This window comes from Pagrus major, chromosome 17, assembly GCF_040436345.1.
Source record: "Pagrus major chromosome 17, Pma_NU_1.0".
NCBI classification, from domain to species: domain Eukaryota; kingdom Metazoa; phylum Chordata; class Actinopteri; order Spariformes; family Sparidae; genus Pagrus; species Pagrus major.
Genome location: NC_133231.1, coordinates 17,349,376 through 17,368,474, shown reverse-complemented (window position 1 = coordinate 17,368,474; position 19,099 = coordinate 17,349,376). Strand labels below are relative to the sequence as shown.

General features: G+C 43.6%; 1 protein-coding gene and 1 non-coding gene across 3 annotated transcripts in view; one reads left to right on the top strand and one right to left on the bottom strand.

Annotated features, from left to right (window-relative positions):
- Positions 1-19,099, bottom strand: part of invs (inversin) — a 23,619-nt gene extending 4,520 nt beyond the window's left edge. The window contains exons 1-18 of one of the 2 annotated variants that reach the window (XM_073486129.1): positions 19,018-19,098; positions 18,780-18,869; positions 18,370-18,475; positions 11,439-11,538; positions 9,959-10,122; positions 8,629-8,802; positions 7,847-8,014; positions 7,509-7,689; positions 6,946-7,055; positions 6,438-6,609; positions 5,499-5,654; positions 5,279-5,400; positions 4,444-4,551; positions 4,242-4,348; positions 3,959-4,168; positions 2,685-2,887; positions 1,840-2,422; positions 1,134-1,285 (exon numbers count right to left, since the gene is read on the bottom strand). In XM_073486129.1, coding sequence (XP_073342230.1) covers positions 1,134-1,285; positions 1,840-2,422; positions 2,685-2,887; positions 3,959-4,168; positions 4,242-4,348; positions 4,444-4,551; positions 5,279-5,400; positions 5,499-5,654; positions 6,438-6,609; positions 6,946-7,055; positions 7,509-7,689; positions 7,847-8,014; positions 8,629-8,802; positions 9,959-10,122; positions 11,439-11,538; positions 18,370-18,372 — 2,713 coding nt within the window. In that variant the 5' untranslated portion in view covers positions 18,373-18,475; positions 18,780-18,869; positions 19,018-19,098. Of the gene's footprint in view, positions 1-1,133; positions 1,286-1,839; positions 2,423-2,684; positions 2,888-3,958; positions 4,169-4,241; positions 4,349-4,443; positions 4,552-5,278; positions 5,401-5,498; positions 5,655-6,437; positions 6,610-6,945; positions 7,056-7,508; positions 7,690-7,846; positions 8,015-8,628; positions 8,803-9,958; positions 10,123-11,438; positions 11,539-18,369; positions 18,476-18,779; positions 18,870-19,017 lie in introns of both variants that reach the window. The other variant, XM_073486130.1, reaches the window with a different exon arrangement.
- Positions 225-297, top strand: trnat-ugu (transfer RNA threonine (anticodon UGU)). The gene has a single exon. It is a non-coding gene; the product is annotated as a tRNA-Thr (tRNA).

Here is a 19,099-nt window from a genome sequence, read left to right as displayed (position 1 = left end):
CAGAGATTTAGATTACGCTTTACGAGCTGTATTTATTGTTTTTACGTTCTAAAACAAGTCCTCACCTAATTCAGTTGCTTAGGAGACTGCGGCAACACTGGATTGCTGTGAAGCTCATTACACTCCTGTAACTAGTTCATCTGGTGTGACTACACACCCATGAACGTGATGAATGTTCAAGGTGTTGTCTCTAAATACATGACTTGATTTCTGCTGTTAACAAGGGCCCTATAGCTCAGTGGTTAGAGCACTGGTCTTGTAAACCAGGGGTCATGGGTTCAAATCCCATTAGGGCCTATTTAGGACTTTTTTAGTCCTTAGCGGGCACAAACAAACACCTGAAACCTCCAATCAATCATTAAAGACACTCACAGGTGATCCACAAGAGGTAGTTTGACAGATGTAACATTGTTCCACATTGACTTTCATGTGTAAAAATATTTTTTTATTAACATTTATTTTATTATGTTCCTACATGTTTGAACCTGATCACATCAGAGAGCTTAAAAAATGGTTCCTAGCTTGTTTTATGTTATGAAAGTCCATGCCCTTCTTCACTTCTACCCGTGTGACTGACAAATTTGAGAATGTCTTTGTTGCTTCGATTTCAGCTCCAGTCAGTCCTATTTTTTTTTTTTACTTTTTGACCTTCGAATTTGGACTCTCAGCTAATCAGCCATCACTCTGATTAATACACGATTACATTGCCAGACATCCAAACCACAGCATCACTCTCAAGGACTGTTTAGGGTCTGTGACTGCCCTGCTCAAAAATATATATCATAGAATTTAGTACGTATTAGCCGCATCAAATCTGTGACTGCATCCTTTACTGGTGCCGAGTGTGTTTGAGGGCAATGTCTCTGGACTGCTTTCAAACGTAATCATGTATATACAGTATGACTGGCAGGTTGTGGCTCAGGAGGTAGAGCTGGGCTATCACTAATCAGAAGGTCTGTGGATTTGCTCCCTGGCTCCAGCAGCATGTCAGATGTGAACAAGGATAATGAACCCCAAATGGATATGGATGTGTATGAATGAATGTGTGTCCATACCTGTGATTCCTTAAAATCATTTAAACATACGTATAAATAATCCTCCCCACCCTTTAAAAAAGGAAGCAATGATCTCACCGTAGATGCTTTGCAGCACTGAGCTCTTACTCGCTGACAGTTTAGCCGGTTGAGCTCTGACTTCCATCTTCTTCCTGTGATGGCCGTTGTTTGACTCACTTGACTCCACCTCTTCACAGGCCTTCACCTCTCTCCGTCTGCGTGCGCAGAACCTGCAGACACACACACCAACACATGCAAGCGCATACACGTGCACGCCGCTCAATAAAAAAATCTCAGACTGCGTTCAAAGGTCTAAAAGCTGGCGAGTCCTCACACTAATATTCAGTGAGGATAAACAGAGTAAACAGAGTTTATTCAAGGCAGCTAATAGGCAGCACATACAGAATATAATTGTGAAGCTGAATGGAAACAGAGGGCCTCCTGCGGCGGACTGGCAGCCTCTAAGAGAAACACAGAGTGTGTGAGAGGCTGCTGGTAGCTATTAGAGCAGCGCGGCTGAACTTTTAGCCTCTTGTTAAAGCAGTATGAAAGCTCTAGATTACAGCCCGTCTGTCCCCTGCCTCCTCGTCTCACCCATCTCCCACGCTCTCCCCCCCACTGCTCAAGTGTTGATGGCATCCAGACCAAACGTGGGGGGAGGGGTTACAGGAGAGATGAGAACGGGTTGGCATGTACGTGGGAGAGGGCACATGTGGGCACCACATGGCACTGCCAGATAAGCTCCAGCTACTGAACACCCCTCCAGGTACAAACACAAGCTCACCTTCGCCAAGCTCCCTGGATGATGCGTGCAGCCTCGTTCCTCGTCCTGCGCTGCTCTTTGTTGTGTTCCCTGTGTGTGCGTGTTGAGTTGGGTGTGTGTGTGGCAGTTTTTCTCGAAGGGCTTTTGTGGTCTAAAGATGATCTGCTTCTTAATGAGGGAGTGTGAGTTTGGTCTTTGGTGGCGGCCTTTTCTGAAGTCTGCTCCTTGTGGTTTCGGTGCTTTTGTGGAGAGGTGTGGGCATCAGTCTTGCCAGGGGCAGTCGGCACAGTCATGTGAGCGTTACTCTTTTTTACAGGAATGCATTCTCTGGTAATAGCGTCAGCCTGGTCTGTCGTGGAGATGCTCGTGCAGGGAGTGCATGTGTTTGAGGAAGGTCGTTCCCTGAGTTTGGGCATGGATGGGGGTCTGGGTTTGAGGTTGGGAGGCTGGCTGCAGCTGGAGGGAGAGAGAAGTTCCTTCAGCCTGGTGGTCTGGGGAGCATCGGGAACAGGGTCAGCAGTCACATGACAGTGGCGGCTCGAAGCATCAGGAAGCTCATGTGGTTCAGCTGCTTTACTTCTTCTGGAGGATCGGGTCTTGTGGGCTAGGGAAAGAATTCAGGAAATAAAGAGAAATCATGAAGAAAACATTTTCTCTGCTCTATGTGTCTTTAATTGTAGGAATTCTGATTTGTATTTTAAGGAAATATTATTTTGAAATCAAAAACTTTTATTTTATTATACCAATATAACAAATTGGCAAAACATTTTCACATTAATGGTGAAAAATGAATACAATTTCTCTCTCAAAACTTTCAACCAACAACTTTCATCATAACAAATGTAAGAAATTCTGCACATTTGTACCTTTGTGTCTCTCCTCTTTGCTCTTTGTGCGTTCAGCTTTGGATGGTTTCTTTGTTTCCACCACTGATTCATTCATGGATAATTCCTCTATCATGTTCACTAAGGAAATCTTTTCCTGCTCGGCTCTCACCACAGCGACCCTCCGTTTGTCTGGAGAGATTTGCTGCACAGCTTCTCTCCTCCGCTGCTCTTCCTCTCGTTTCCTGAACACAAAGAAAAGCTGTCAGATTTGATCATGGCTTATAGTTTTGTCCGAAATGCGCCGCGTGGAAAGCTGAGATCCAGGCTGAAAAATAATGTGTAGGGTTTGTTTGAAATGTTTGGACATTTTTCTTTTGAAAAAATGGGTTAATGTAATGATGAGCATGGGGGTTAATGCACATCATTCTATGTTATATCATAATCTTTCATATTTTAAGGTATTTAAACATGTTATTATATGTTCAAACAGTGTACCAACAAAACACAAACTGACAGTTCTCACAGGTGAAATCAAGAAATCACCGGGTATCTTTTCTCATTTTAAAGCTGTGAAGCAATAAAAAAATTAAAAAACAAACAAATCTGATAAGATGGCAAGAAGTGTTAAAATATTTTGAGTGAGAAAAGCATCTCAGAACAGACATAGCAGACTTTTCGTCGAAGACTTGTCAATTTCTTATCGTCCTTTGTTGGTTTTATTTATTCATTTATCTCTTCATTTGCATTGCTCTTTTGGGATTTAACCTGCTTTTTTGCTTTTATTCCTTTAACTTATAATTACTCATATTGACACTTCATGTTTTGCATTTTGCTTTGTTTTAACTTCACTTCAAACTAGGCTTCCTGGTTTGGTTTGACTGTTGAGCGTTTATTCTGTAATATTGTCTTCCTGACTCTCCTGCTTTTTCTCTAAGTGGTATTATCGTTGCCGTTGCTGTTTTAAAGACAACGGGATAGCTTTCCGTTTGCTCTCAAAAAGCATCGTGTAAGACAGGATAAAGGTGAGACTGGTGAGCAAATGACAAAAGCAGAACAAGCCAGAAGAGAGAGACAGGGGGAAGACGTATGTGTGTGCAGGGATGACAGAGAGAAAGATAGATATGGAGAGAGTGTGACTGTTCCTATATGGGTGATAGAAGAAGACAGAGATGGATAATGAAGACAGAAGCAGGAGTGAGTGATGAACACAGTTCAAGTAAGTGTAAAATGCAAAAGAGAGGGAAGTTTATGAGAGTGTGTGGCTCTGCATTCACACAAGTAAGTATGTATGTATGTATGTGCTCATCTCTCACTTGGCTGCATCCTTGCGCAGCTGCTCATGCCTCATGAGGAGCTGCTTTCTCTCCCTGAAGGCCTTGCGGACGGTGTAGCCCTTGTAGACAGCCTGGATGGAGGCCGCAGCGATGTCCTGGATAGCTGCTATGGACAGAGCACCGTGCTCCAGCATGAACTGAGTCACCTCGCTGTGTCCCCCCAGCAGAGCATAGTCCAGCGGGGTGTACCTGCACAACAAGAGAGTCATTCATAAATCTGTTTTTCCCACTTCCACCTCCAGTTCCTCCCGCTTGTCCTCACCTCTCCTCAGTGTGCTCCATGTGATTAGGGAAGGCATTGTAGCCCAGCAGCAGTTTCACAGCATCCAGGTAGCCATTGTTGCATGACCAGTGGAGAGCGGTCCGCCCCTGCGCACCCATAAAAGAAAGAGCACTCATTCAAACTGTGTCCAAAAAACTCAGTTAACACAGACAGATGTGAGGGTGCCGGAGTACATTTTAACCTCCTTGTCCTGTATGTTTGGATCAGCGTTGTTCTCCATGAGAACAGCCATGCAGGTGATGTAGCCACCGTAAGCAGCACACTGCAGAGGAGTCCGTCCGGCCTGGTCCTACCCAGGAAGAGTCAAATATACAACCATTAAAAGAGTAGCTCAGGATTTATGAGGTACATCCTGGTTTTATGCTCATTTGCTCGTAAAGCAACGCAGAGGAACATTACATTTCCACATCTATCCTCATTTATCCTTTGATTCATACTGCACTGCATTGTGGGTAATGTAGGCTCACTGGTGGGTAAGCAGTACAGTGGTCTTCATTACAGCCCTTTAACATGGTTTCACTCATTATGGACAGTTTAAAAACAAATTATCAAAATCAATACAGTACGACCAGAGATACGGTCTTCTTTATTCCACGCATTCTTCTTCCTTTTCAAAACCTGGTGCCTTAATTACCCACAAGGCAACATAGGAGCTTAGCTCCTCTGGAGCTACTGAAGGCTTTATGCTACTTTTCTCACATACAGTATTAAGTAGTACTCCCCAATACCTGTGAACACACTTTGATGTGTAAAATTGGTGGAGTTACCCTTCAATCAGTGGAAATGTGTAAAGAAGACACGTAAAAATCCTCTGATTAAATGTGAATATTTACAGGCAAGACAGTAAACCAAATATCCTTGAGTTGTGGATGGTGAGTTGTGGAGGTTTTGGGAATGACATACATAAATGTGTCTGCATGACCGAATTTTGCAGCTGCTGATAGTCAGGAGAAAACACAAATAAGGGGACAATGTGTTAAAGTCTTTGAGTATGTTTAAAATTTTTGCACTCATACCTGCACATTGGGACTAATCCCATTCTCCATCAGTATCTGGCAGACCTCAGCATTCCCTCCCAGAGCTGCCCAGTGTAGAGCAGTGTGACCATCCACGTCTACCAGGTCCACACGTGCAGAACCTTTATTCATCACATTTATATGTCAGTCGAGGCATTTAGCTGACACACAACATGTGTAGTCAATGGAACACTTGCACACGTGCATCAACTGCACCCACCTTTGATGAGCGTGAGGATGACGTCTCTGTGTCCCATCTCGCAGGCGCGAAACAGCGGTGTGTGCTTCATCACATCCAGAGAGTCGACCATCGCTCCCCTCTCCAACAGCAGCTTCACTGTGCTCACATGGCCTGACAGGGAGGCCGCATGGAGGGCTGTGTGAACGCCCACCCATCCCCACACACACACACACACACACACACACACACACACACACACACAGAAAACAACCCTGAGATAATGTAACTGGACAATAAACACCCTCACTGCTCCTCCCTCCTGTGCATCTTCTTTGCTCATTCATCCTCTCTTGGATATGGCTAAAGCCTGGTCAACGAAGGGTTAAATAGACAGTGAAAGTTAATGAGAAACGATACACTTGAGCCCCCTTGTGTCTCCCCCTCCTCCCCCTCCCTGCAGTCCCTAGACAGTTCAGACTAGAGTCAAGTGCATGGAAGTGATCCGGGCACCAGTCAGCTCCACTGCCCCTCACACCGTCTCATTAACGTGACTCAACCATTGCATGTTATGCATGCATAAGCAATGACCGCCTGGCTGAGCAGAGGGGCTATCGCCATGGAGATTATACGTCCAAAGAGCACCCGGGGTCAGAGCGTGGCAGTAAGTCATGTGCGTCTGCATGTGTGTGTGTCTGAGGACAGCGCTGGCAGTGGTGGGAGTCTATTCAACGAGCTCACAGTGATTTTGCTGACAGTATCACTTCCCTCCCTCACTCAGTCTCACAGTCTCTATAGCACCTCGGGGGGAATCCCCCATGACATCATCAACCCTGACTCAAACAAGCAGCAGACCACACAGGGAAACAGGACAAGGATAAAAGTGTGTGCGATTGTGTGTCATCACGCCCATGAGTGGGGTCGTGGGTCAGAGCAGTTTAGAGGAGCCTCAGTTCATTCTCGTGTTTCTCAGGTGCTCACCGGTGCCTCCGTACTTGTCGGCCATGTTGATGTCAATGTGAGGGGTAAGGGCCAGCATGGTGCGGATGACATCATCGCTGCCCTTCCCAGCCGCCCACATGAAGGCTGTCCTCCCCTCCAGATCAGGTTCATCCTTCACAGACGGGTGGGACAGGAACACACCGACTGTCTCCTACATATACACACACACACACACGAAAGGAAAATTATTGTTTAGTTTATTAGTTTAGTTTATTGGCCATTTTTAGAAGGGTAAACATTCGTAATATCATATATATATATATATACGTATATAGGGAATCACTGTCCACCCACTGCATGTGAGCATCAAGCATCAAAGGTGTAAGTTTATTTTGAACAATGAAGTATATAAAATCTGAAAATCTTGCAGAACATGCAGGATGAGACAGCTTAACTCTTTATCAACGATACTGTGTTTTGAATAAAGGTGCATGATGCTGGCTCAGCAGGTTTTCCAGCTTCATGAGTTTAAGCGTATAAGACTCACAGCATTGTTGCTCTGAGCACCGTAGTGCAGAGGTGTTGCTCCCTGGCTGTCTGAGGGAATAGTGCCTGATGTGTTTCTCTCCAGCAGCAGGTGGACGATTCTGGCGTGGCCTGAAAAGACATATGTTTACCAGGATGTGAAGGTGACAGGTAATGACAAGGATATACACAGTAAGGAGCTGGAACAACAGCTTAATTATACTATACAACTGTCACTCTTTACACAATTACAAACAGCTCTGTTTGTCTTTGCACAGTGCTATAAAACAAGTTTTAAGTTTTTCTGCAGTTGTGTAAGCAGCTCAGTGAGGCTTAACTTGGTCTAGGGTAATAGCAATGTACTGCTTTTTAAGGTATACTATGGTATGAAAATCTACGGTTACCGTACCCTGAACATTTGCTTATGTATGGTGATGGTTTGTATTGTTTATATATATATATATATATATATATATATATATATATATACATATATATATTTAGCCTGTTATCCTTAATTTCAGTGTGCGGCTGTCATTCAGGATGCAGTAGGTCAGATGTCAGATACAGCATGTGTTCACCCACCGAGCAGGGCCGCCCAGTGCAGTGGTGTTCTGAAGAGGTTATCATAAGCTGTCACATTACAGCCCTCGTAAGATGTCAGCACCTCCACCACCGCCTCGTTACCGTCGGCAACGGCAAAGTGCAGGGGTGTCCGCCCCTCGTAGTCCTGCCAGTTCAACAGGGACTCAGTAGGAGCTGCCTCCTTCACTCGATAACACACACACACACACACACACACACACACACACACACACCACACGCAGACAGACAGGTGAGGATGGAGGATGTTTATGACAAATTCACTTGACTGTGTGTGTGTGTGTGTGTGTGTGTGTGTGTGTGTGCACAATAGTGTGTACCAGTATACAGCGGACAGTTTGCGTGGCGCTGGGCTCCTGACTGTGCGCTGCCCAGTGCAGAGGGATCTTGCCCTCGCTGTCTGGGATGCCAATGTTGGAGTCGTGCTTGATCAGGAGGCGCACGTGTTCTGGTCGGTTATAAAATGCTGACCAGTGGAGAGCAGTTTGCTGTACGGAGAAATAGTGTGAGAGCGAGAGAGATGAACAGAAAGCCACAAAGAGTATGAATGAAGTTCAAAACAGAGCGGGCTTTTGTGACACCAGGTTTGTGGTTTCTATCTACGTTAAAAAAAACTTACTCCACTTTGATATGAGCAGGAAATATGAGGGCTACTACCGCACAGAGCTCATATTGAGGAACCAGCAGTGAGATCGTAACTAAGATACATGTCTCCATGACGGCTGCTGAGCTATTCTGAGATTTGCTGAAACCACTGTCATCTGACGCGATGATGCATATTGGATTATTACAAAAGTAACTACTGATGTCAGATACTCATCAGCTGCAACAGACAGAGGAGACTGTGTGTTTGTGTGTTCGTGGTCTTATCAGCAGAACACAGGACAAAGCCTCAGATTGTTGAATCGTTCGCTGCTGTGTGAGTGAGCCCCTCGGTGCTTCTGTGTGTATGACCTCAAATTCCTGCTGCTCTAATGAACTATCCTCAGTCAGTCCGTTATCTTTTTACAGGTTATTGGTCAGATGCCCAGACTGGCTGCTTTCTAACTGAGGACAGTTGGGAAGACAAACAATCTTCCAACAACTTTCTTCACTGCACTACCTTGTTCTTGTCTTGTGTGTCAACCTCCCCAGGTCCGATGTGTTTGAGCAGCAGGGCGAGGGCTTTTGGGGAGGGGTGACGTGTGGCCAAGTGGAGCGGGGTCATCTCCTCTAAATCTTTCTGCAGCCAGTTAGCACGCCTGGACAGCAGCAGCTTCAGGAAACGCACATTCCCCTGCAACGCGAAACAAAAAATTAGCTCCCAAAAGCACAGATTTCTTCGATATTAGTCATGAAACACACACACTCCCCGGGCTTTCAGCTGTGTCTGGTTCAATCTGCAGGTCATCCATCTTTGTTCGCTCCTCCTGCCTCAGAGCTGTTAAACAGTAAACATTAGCAGGCCTGTCATCCCCTCAACATCATCATCATCATCATCCTCCTGAAGTTTGCTCACCACCAGGCCGCTGGATGATGTATTTTGCGATAGCTGTCGCCGGATAGCAGGTATGTATGTGTGTGTCCATGACCGCGTACACTTGTGTTTTGTATATTTGCCATCCCGTGACCACAAAGCCACAGTCTGACAGATCTATCTCGCGTGTGAGCATGCATCTAGACTGTGAGTGTGTGTGTGTGTGTGTGTGTGTGTGTGGGTGTGGGTGTGCGTGTGTGTTGCCGTCCTCCCTATTCTCAGTCCAATTAGATCGGTAATCCCTGGCCTCTCTCCCTGTCTCAGCCGTTTATTGATCAGATGTCAAAGAGACAGGGCTTCCCATCACTAGCATCCCCCAACACACACACTCACACACACACTCCCCATCTATGAGACAGACCCCAATAACCCATTACCTCCCCTCTTTCTTCAATGATATGATGATCCTGTATCACAAGAAAAGGCTCAAACAAATAACTGAGATGTAAAGAGATATTATTAGTAGCACATCCAACTGGTCCCCCAATACACCCCTCTAGAGACAGAACACACCACCCTGTCTGAAGGCGTTCTCATTATCATCGTCTCCTCTGACTGTTCCTCAGTCTAGACTGAAGTGAAAACAACATTAATCTCTTCCTCTTTCATAGGTTTCAGTGACCAAAATGCTGTGAATCAGGACTTCCTCATGCAGAATAATACTTTATTTATAAGAGAGTGTACGTGAAACTCAGAATTATAAATCAGTTGATACCCCCCCCCACACACAAGCCCTAAGGCCATAACTACAGCCACTAGGGGGCACTGGCTTCCCACTGCAGCTGATGGACAATTAAACCTTCTCTCTCTGTCAAGGCTTCATATCCATTCCACTTTTATTAATCCATCCACTTGTGAATTAAGTTAATGTCATAAAAAGAGCTTTTTCACACATTTGTGTATTTGATGTCCAAACCTTCTGTGCGGCAAGGTGCAGAGCAGTGCGCTGGCTGTGGTCAGTCTTGTTAACCAAGGCTCCGGCCTTCAGCAGGATCTCCGCACAGTCCAGGCGGTCAGCCAGCACACAGTACATCAAAGGGGTCCGTCCAAACTGGTCCTCACGGTCCCGCAGCGAGGGATCTGTTACATCATACACACATAAAAAAAAAAAAAAAAAAATGTTAGGTTTAATTCAGAGGAAAATGCGTAGGATATTCAGTTCCATTTATAATCAGAGGGCACAATTATGTGGCTTGTGATGGAATATGTTATAAACTGTTTTTTAAGGAAGTCCCTTGTCCTTAACAATTAAGGCTTTTACTGCTTTAATTCAATAGGAAATCCACTTCCATTTTTCTAAATAGGTCAGAGCAGCTGGGAGTCAAAAGCAAAAACTGTAACACTGATAACCTGGAGGACCACACCACCTCTACTCGAGAATTCACATTGATCATTTGATGTTCTTCACATATTTTTCTATTTCTATTGCATGCCTCTCCAAGACTCAATTTTCTGTATATTCAAGATTCAATGCACAGTATGTTATCTGCTGCTAGGGGTCTCTCGATCAAAACAAAGTTTTATTCACGTTATGTTTAGTCGTGTTTGCCGAATTCCTTCTTCACTCTCTGTCTCTCTTCTGGAAGTTATAGCATCAGGCGACCAAATGAAACGCTGTTACTTTGAATAAAATTATGGATATCGATGAGATTGAACATTGCGTTTGAAACATGTGGGATAATGGAAGGACAAAACTTGACAATACAACAAATGTCTAGTCATTTTCAGACATTTTAATGCAGAAATGTCACATGGCGTGGACAATCCATTCGGGGAGGGACTGTGGTTCCAGCTTCCATGCTGACACATACCTGCTCTGCTGTAGCTTCTCTGTGCAAACCCCCAAAACTCTAACCAGCTTCTGCAGCTGACCCTGCCCCCTGACCTTGCTACAGACGTGGGAAATGCAAAGAAACGTTTCTTATAGAAATCAATAAAGCAGCAAATTACTTACATATTTATGTAGATTGAACCTTGTGTGTTTGAGGTGTCATGGTGGACTGGTGCAGGGCTAGATTTGTAAAAAGTTAAGTAATAAGGGGCCAGATTTTAACATGAACTATGTCTGACCTGACCAGATGAGGAGGCTATAATGTGGAAAATTGGTGGAGTTACTCTTTAAGACAAATAAGTTATAACCATAATGTACCTGTTTCAATTTCAGCAAATAAACAGTCCCAAGAAAACTGAACACTTGAACCCTGCGTGCTCTACCTATGCGATGCAGTTGATTGTGATCTCATATATCAGCCAATATTCTTATACAGAATATATACATAAACACATATATTTTGCAATGATTCCTCAAATGTGGTTGTGACAAAGATATGTAATGGAGGCAGGATATTTTACAGTTTAACAATAAAAATATCGAGAATATCTGCCCTACTACTTACCTGTGATGAGCTTGAGGAGGGCGCTCCTATCTCCATTGACAGCTGCAGCATGAACCTGCGAGCCCAGAGACGCCGGTCCTGGGCCAGACGTCGCTGAGGCCTGCAACACAAACAGATAGAAGGTCACAACTCAACCTGCAGCAACATACACTCAGCTTACTTATCAAGTGTAAGTGTTAAATAAGGTGACATTAAGCTCAGTCTAGACAGTTTCCTTACCATTCATTTAGCTGCGAGCACACCCCACAACTGGACGCAGTTACACTTAAGTGGTTCATGCATAATACCATATTATCCGCTATAATAAGACGGGTTTAATTGGCTTTTACTAATGAAATAGATTAAACTGGGAATCTCAAAATGACTTCCAGTCGCTACATAAAACCTAAAATTGGAAGAAATATTAGTTAACTACCACATCCACTGATACTATTTAAAACTGTGCCATCTTGTTATAACTTAGTTTACATGTACACCCCGAGCTCAGGCGGTTAGTTCACACTTCTGTTGTAGCGTAACAGAGAAAAGATAAAATGATCCTGCTTAGATATCGATCATATCTCAGGCAGATAACAAACACCTGAAGCTCACAATAAACAGATACTTTCCAGTGTTTGCTTACAGTAGGGAGTATGTGCGAGTGTGTGCGCATGCTTGTGTGTGCGTCTGTGTGTGTCTGCTCCCGCTGAGGGGGCTAAATCTCTTCCTGGCCCCACTTAACCAGAGCCCAGTGAAAGCTGGATAATCTGCAGACAGGAAGCAGCTGGGGAGGGGGAGACCCTGTGTGAGCGTGTATGAGGGGGGTCTCTCTTCATGTCTTATTCATGTCTCATTAATACTGCAGCATGCCTGGCTGTGCGTGTGTGTGTGTGTGTGTTTGGCAGGGTTTCGAGATGTGGGACAAGCCCTGCGGGGCACAACACAGAAATCAATTATTGCCCCTAAACACATAAACGCTGGAGGCACAAACTCATGCCACAATCTGAGATTTCTCCAAGACATTTTCATTAACAGTCACACAGACAGATCTGATTCGCTACTTCGGAAACATTCCACTTTGAGAGGTTTTATACAATACAACTGATAGGAAATATTGATAAATTACAGGCCGGCCGACTACTTATAAACTTTTAAACTCTCAGTAAGAAATCTGAATGATGTGAAGGGTGGAGAACACTCGGTGTCCTCCATCCTTCCCTCTCATCCCCCTCTCTCTCCCCGCCGCCACCTCATAAAGAGTGCTCCTGTAGACACTGCGTGCAGCACGGCAATTACCCATCATGCTCGCTGCTTTCTCACGCTCTGCCAAGCAGTGGCGGAGACTTAATACAGGTTAGTTAATATGTTTACTGCAAAGTAGGGAAAAGTGTGCGCTTAAAAGGAGAACGGGAGGGAGAGATGATAGATGCGGCACTTAAAGGTGTGTGTGAGCGTCAGTGTGTGTGTGTGTTTGGCACATGTGCCACGTCATGGGAAGTGATTTTCCGTGAGAGAGAGTTTTTACAGGGGCTTTATCAAAATCGACCACAAACATCTCTAAACATCTCTAATTTACAGTGATTACTCAGTTAGCAATGCACGTGCACACACACACACACAGAGTCTGCGAATACTAATATCTAACACATGCAGAAATAGCAGAGATGCCACAGCCGCACTTTCAGAGAGACTAATGACATGATTTTAATGTTAAAAAGGCACTATGTCATTTTGGAGGAGAAATTCAAACTTTACAATATTAATGAGGTAGCAATACAAACTCAGGAATATTTATTATTTCTATAACTGAATAAACAAGCTGTTCTCAGAGGAAAATAAGGTCCCCAGAACACTGTTTGAAGCTAGACAGGTGGCAGGGTCCGCCAAATATAAACAAAGTGAAACAGTATGAAGCTACGTTGTCCTTTAACCTCAGTTTGTTTATTTAGTTTATTCATGAAAACAAAGAGTTTGTTTATTTAAATTGTTTCAGCATAAAAAAAATCAGTCAATGAAGATCTTTCTCTTCTGATTAAAATGTCTTCCCCAAAACTGTATAGTGCACCTTTAATATCTTCTTACACAGATGACAAAATTATCTGATATTCACTTCTCAGTCTTGACAAGAGCTCATTCCAAACTTTCCTTTTACTTTTGTTGACTTATTTTGATCCTTGTCTACATTTCGGAGTCAATATGAAACCCCCCCAGCTGCCACAATAAAAATGTGAATTGATTTGTGAATAATCTTAAAGGGAGAAAAAAAAAGTCATAATTTGGCCAAACACTGACACGAGGGACACAGGTCGATATCTGAATCTATGTGAGGGACTTTCATATCGCCAAGAGCGGGCAATTAGAGTTTCATGAGGATCTGAGTGTTTTGGAAACACCTACAGTGCATCCAAATTTGGCTAAAAAGCCTTTTGCGATGCAGTGTCTGAAATCAAACAAAGGAGGGTGTAAAAACAACGCCAGGTCCTGTTGAGAGGTTCGGAGCGCTCTCATTTAGCCATTCATACGCGTTCCTCAGGGAGCGCTCCACTTGTTAATATGAAGACAATAACTCAGAGTAAACTATTGATCAGAGGCTGAGGTCCAGACCAAGTGATTGTGCATCTGTATAAGTATTGATTCATGCTGATGCTGACATTATTTAGTCTTTATTCATATTCGGCCTCATATAACTGCAACAAAGAACACACACACTCCCACGAAACCTTTCAGCAACACAACAGGAGTGCTGCACACGTACACACCTCCTTACACACACAGACACACACACACCAGACTGTAACTAACACTTCAATTGATGCAGGCAAAGAAACCAGGGAGTCAAAGTGTGTGTGTGTGTGCATGTGTGTATGTCTATATGTCTCTCTAGCTGTCCGTCACTGTGAAGGTGTCTGCTTTTGATAGAGGACATAGCTAGAGCATGCTGGCTAAGCAGTGGGGGAGAGAGTCTGAGCCTGTGGCCTTTATTTCAACACACACACGCAGGCACACTTTTTATACAAGTGTATCTTTATATAGTTTATACAGTTATAACAGAGTGTGTTTAGGCTCTTTGCCAACATGTGGTCATTACAGGTGCCTACACCACCCACATGTTTCAGTGTGTGTGACTGTGTGTGAGTGTCTCAGATAGGAGATAGAGGCTGCAGGGATCAGTCCCTGGGTTTTGACTGACAGGTAAAGAGGTAGGAGGAAGGATAATATCACCCCACAGGGATGCCCAATCTGTAAAGCCCTATTTCTGGGGGACTTCCTGTTTCCCCAAGGACCAATGAGCTGGCTCCCTCAGCTGGGGGGCCGAGCCCTGGGGCACAGCAGGGCCAATCAGCAGGGGGGGAGAAGACTGAGTGACACATAGATGGGCTAATTTACATCATTACCACAATGCATCCTGACAAATGAGCCCCAAGGGTGATAGCCAATCACCTGGGAGAGTAATGCAATTAGGCGGGACCACAGCTGTCAATCTCACAGCCACGGGGGTCAGGTAGTGACGCCTGTGGCTAAAACACCCCTGCCTGCTGCCTGTCGTTCACACACACACACACACGCACACACACACACACCCTCTATACATGCATACAGTATGTATAGAGAGGGGACACACAGTAGAGGCTGGTTCTCTATCTCCATCCTGAGGGTGGAGGGTAGGAGGTGGTGTGTAACTGCTTGAGGGACACAGAGATTGACTTACGTCCTCCGAGGATTCGCACCTGAGTGGAACTGTGTGCATATCCGCTTACATCTGGGGTGTGTGTTTGCGTGTGTTTACATTTGCCCATGTGTTTTCGCCCACTGGGGCACAGTCTTGTTTACGCTCCCTGTGAGGACTATGACAACAAAAGGTGGAAGAGGGGACGAACCATAGGGGAGCTGAAACTGGTGCAGAATAGCCCTGCATTTGACTGGCATGTAAGCAAGCGCTGCTGGTAATGAGGCTTATCTTAGTCTCATTAGGTGTAGTGATATCATACTGGAGCACTCCACTGAGTCGATAGGCTTCTGCCCAGCACGCCGTTAATGTTTGTGTTGTGTGTTGTGTGTGTGTGTATGTGTGTGCATACTGGTCGATGTTACTGTGACTGGCAGACTGGCAGGCAGTGCTGGAGCTTAATCAGAGCCACTAATAACACTCTGTTTCAAAACCCGATCTTGTACCCCTTCATGGCTTCAGTACCAAACAGGAGGAAGAGTGCAGGATTCTGTAAAGTAACATCCCGAAAAAACAAGCGGACAACTTCTGTAACAGTGAGCTGATACAGTCCCTGTCGCCTCGTGTGTGTGGCTCAGGCACTGCTTGAGACACTCTGAGAGTTAGGGGAGCTGTGTGTTTTGTGTCATCCCATTATATCACTAATGAGCCGCCCCCAGGAGGGAGGCGGGGGGAGAGACAGCAAGGCGGACAGAAAAAGACAGACGAAGAAAAAGAGTGAGAATAGGAGGAGAGAGATGGAGAAGGAGAAGGGGGGGAAGGGAGACAGAGACCAGCTTGGGGACTTTTTCCTCTTCTCCCCTCCGTATCCTTTTCCCAACACCTCTGAGTCTAATTGGACTAAAACTGTGATCTAATTAAATGTCCAATTAAAGTGCAGAGAGCAATGTGCCCACCGGCGAATCAGAGTACAGGGACATAATCAGCTGGAAAAACAAACAAAAAAATCAATGAGTGCAATGCGAAATGGAAGAAGATGGCGAAAACAGAAAAAGGAGGAGAAGAGGATGGACGGATGATTTCAGAATGCAGGGAGAGCAGTAGGGTGTGTGCTGCATGTAGTGGGGTAGGACACTGTGTATTACATCTTGAGACAATGGATGTACGGTTACGGATCAAAACAAATACACAAATCTATATTGGCCTTGTACAAGTACATGACTAAATACGGGCTGGTAGCAAAGTCAAAGTTTCTCATTTTCTTTCTTTATGGCCAGATTTGAGAGGAGCACGGAAAGAAAACATTATTATGCTGTGCCTCACTTGTCAATCTAGAAATAAAAAAAGATCATTTTTAATCAATATAGTCATTATTAGATATGTGGCAATATGTGTTCATTAAAAATCACTGACAATTGATTGAACACCTTTCTGTTTTTTGACTGCTGGCGATTTGAAGACCTCCCAATTGGCTCTGGTAAGTTGTAAACAGCATCTGTCATTAATTTTAAAGATGTCTTATAGACTAAATAATCTCTTAATTGAAAAACAATGCATAGGCTACATCAATCATTAATGAAAATAGGAATTTGTCACAGCTTCAACCACACATAAGAGTTGAATTTAAGATAGCTTGTGGATTCACATATCACAGGGTTTCTTACAAAAAATTACCCTTGTATGAGTTTATCACAAAATTTGCCTTATAAGCAAACTCCCAAACTCATATCCACCAATGAACTTTTACCGAAAGCTTAGTATAACATCTGTGCTTCTTGTTTGTTTTTTTCTTTTCTTTTTTACGGCTTTATTAGACAAGACAGCTTAGAGAGATGACCGAAAACAGGATGAGAGAGAGAGATGGGGATGAATGCAGCAAAGTGCCACAGGTCGGATTCAAGCCAGTGCTGTGAGGACACAGCCTTTGTACATGGGGTGCACGCTCTACCAACTGAGCTACGTATCAGGACTTTATTCATTTGATGTTACACGCTGTACACACTGTCTAGTGTGGTTATCAAAAGTGTCGATGCTTCGATGCTGATTTGATACAGCATGTTTAAAATGATTCAATACCACGCTCAAGAGTATTACAGATATCAAAGTGTTAACAAAAAAAAGAAAACTGATTTCCAACTCAACATTATTACAGATGTGTTGATATGTGTCTTGTCCATTTTTCTGTACCAGCACTGTGTACAGGTTGTTCATACAGAAAAGAAAACAATTATCCTATTTAGAGGACTTTTTTCATAGTATTGAAAGAGGGATTATGAAGTGTTGTAATGAAATTTAAAATGATGGTATCATGACAACCTTACTATCTTATCATCCCAGTTTAAGCTTATAGTCTGAACAGTTATCCTTCCAGAGACACATAAAAAAGATCACATCCATAAATCACACTCATTAACAAATTCTGCAACTTCTAGTTGGAACAGGTTAAACTGGCTGCTTCACATATCTATAGTATAATATGACTAACAAAACACAATAGAGACAAAAAATTATTGCATCCTCATATCACTCATAACCAGACTTTGACATTTTTACTACTTGTATTAACATTTGTTTATAGTTTGTGCTTATGTATGTATATATCTGCAGTGTAAATGTTATGTATATAGTATGATGTGTGTACATGTATACATGATATAATATCTTTATCTTTATCTTTTATAACTTAATGCTATTTATATTTCAATCTTAACAACTATAAGCTGGATGGCCTAAAGTGCATTTAATTGTAAATGCTCTGTGTATGTGACAAATAAAGGATGTAACCTAACCAATTCAACAAGTGATTTTTCAAACTTCAGCAGATAAATAGTGACTTAAATCAAATACTGGATAAAGATATTGTGATGCCTATTTTGCCTCTTATATCCTAGTATTAACAACTTAAGAAGGGCCTTCTGCTCCTCTTCCTCTCCACCACTGATATCCAGACAGGGTGAGAGAGAAATCTTCCTCTGACTCCATCTGTGCGTTGCTCGCACACTGTGAACCCCCTATGGACAGCTTTAGCCCATAAAATATTAATGCTGGGATTCAATTCAACATTCCACCTTAATCTCCTTAACAATTAGGCTGTTACCGCACACACAATTAGGTTTGTTACACATAGTCTCAATGGTCTTGACTCCAGAGAGAGAATTACAAACTGGTAGTGCAGCGGAGAGACCAAAGTAACCAACAGATTACTACAGAAAATAAAACTCCTCTGGGGTTTATAAACTTAAATCAGATCTGGAAAGCTGCTCTATCTGTGTGTCGGATTCTTACCATAGCTGCATTGAGGGGGACACTTCAACAGATGTTTCTCAGTTCAGTGCATCCTCGGTGGGGGTGGATGCACGTCCAGGTCCCCTACCTGCCCTGATCCTGGCTCCTGCAGGGGCAGAGAAAGAGGATCACTCACATACTGAGAGCTGCCCACCTGTTCACACAAATAACTGCCAGCATAACACTGCTACTGTACTGATAACAGGCAGAGGGAGGATGAGTGACATATAGCTTCTGTTGCATCAATCTACTCATCTAGTCGATGAGGTGAAACAACCTTTTGTTTAAGTGGTGATCTTTGCTTTTAGTCAATACACATAATAGACACATAATGTTGTTAGATTTATGGAGAACATTTGCATACATTTTGCAGAGTTGTGCATCAGAGATCTTAAGGTTTTCCAACTCACCAAGTCTCATGTAATACAAGGCATTGTTAAATGGTGAAAACGGGTCGAACAGGGTATTGCAAAAAGTGAGCCATAATGATGCAACTCCCCCTGTTTTGGAGAAATCAGTTATTCATAAACGTACTAAAGAAGTGCTGACAACCAAACTGTGACAGTGGATAAACTGAGTACAACATTAATGCGATTACATTTTAATAAAGTGTTCCTTCCACTCGTCTTTCTTAGGTGTTATATTTACCGTTTAATTTCCTTTTCTTCCAGATGAGAATCTCAGGAAAGTTTTCTTCCAAGTAGTCCCGTTGAATCGCCACAGTCTGGTC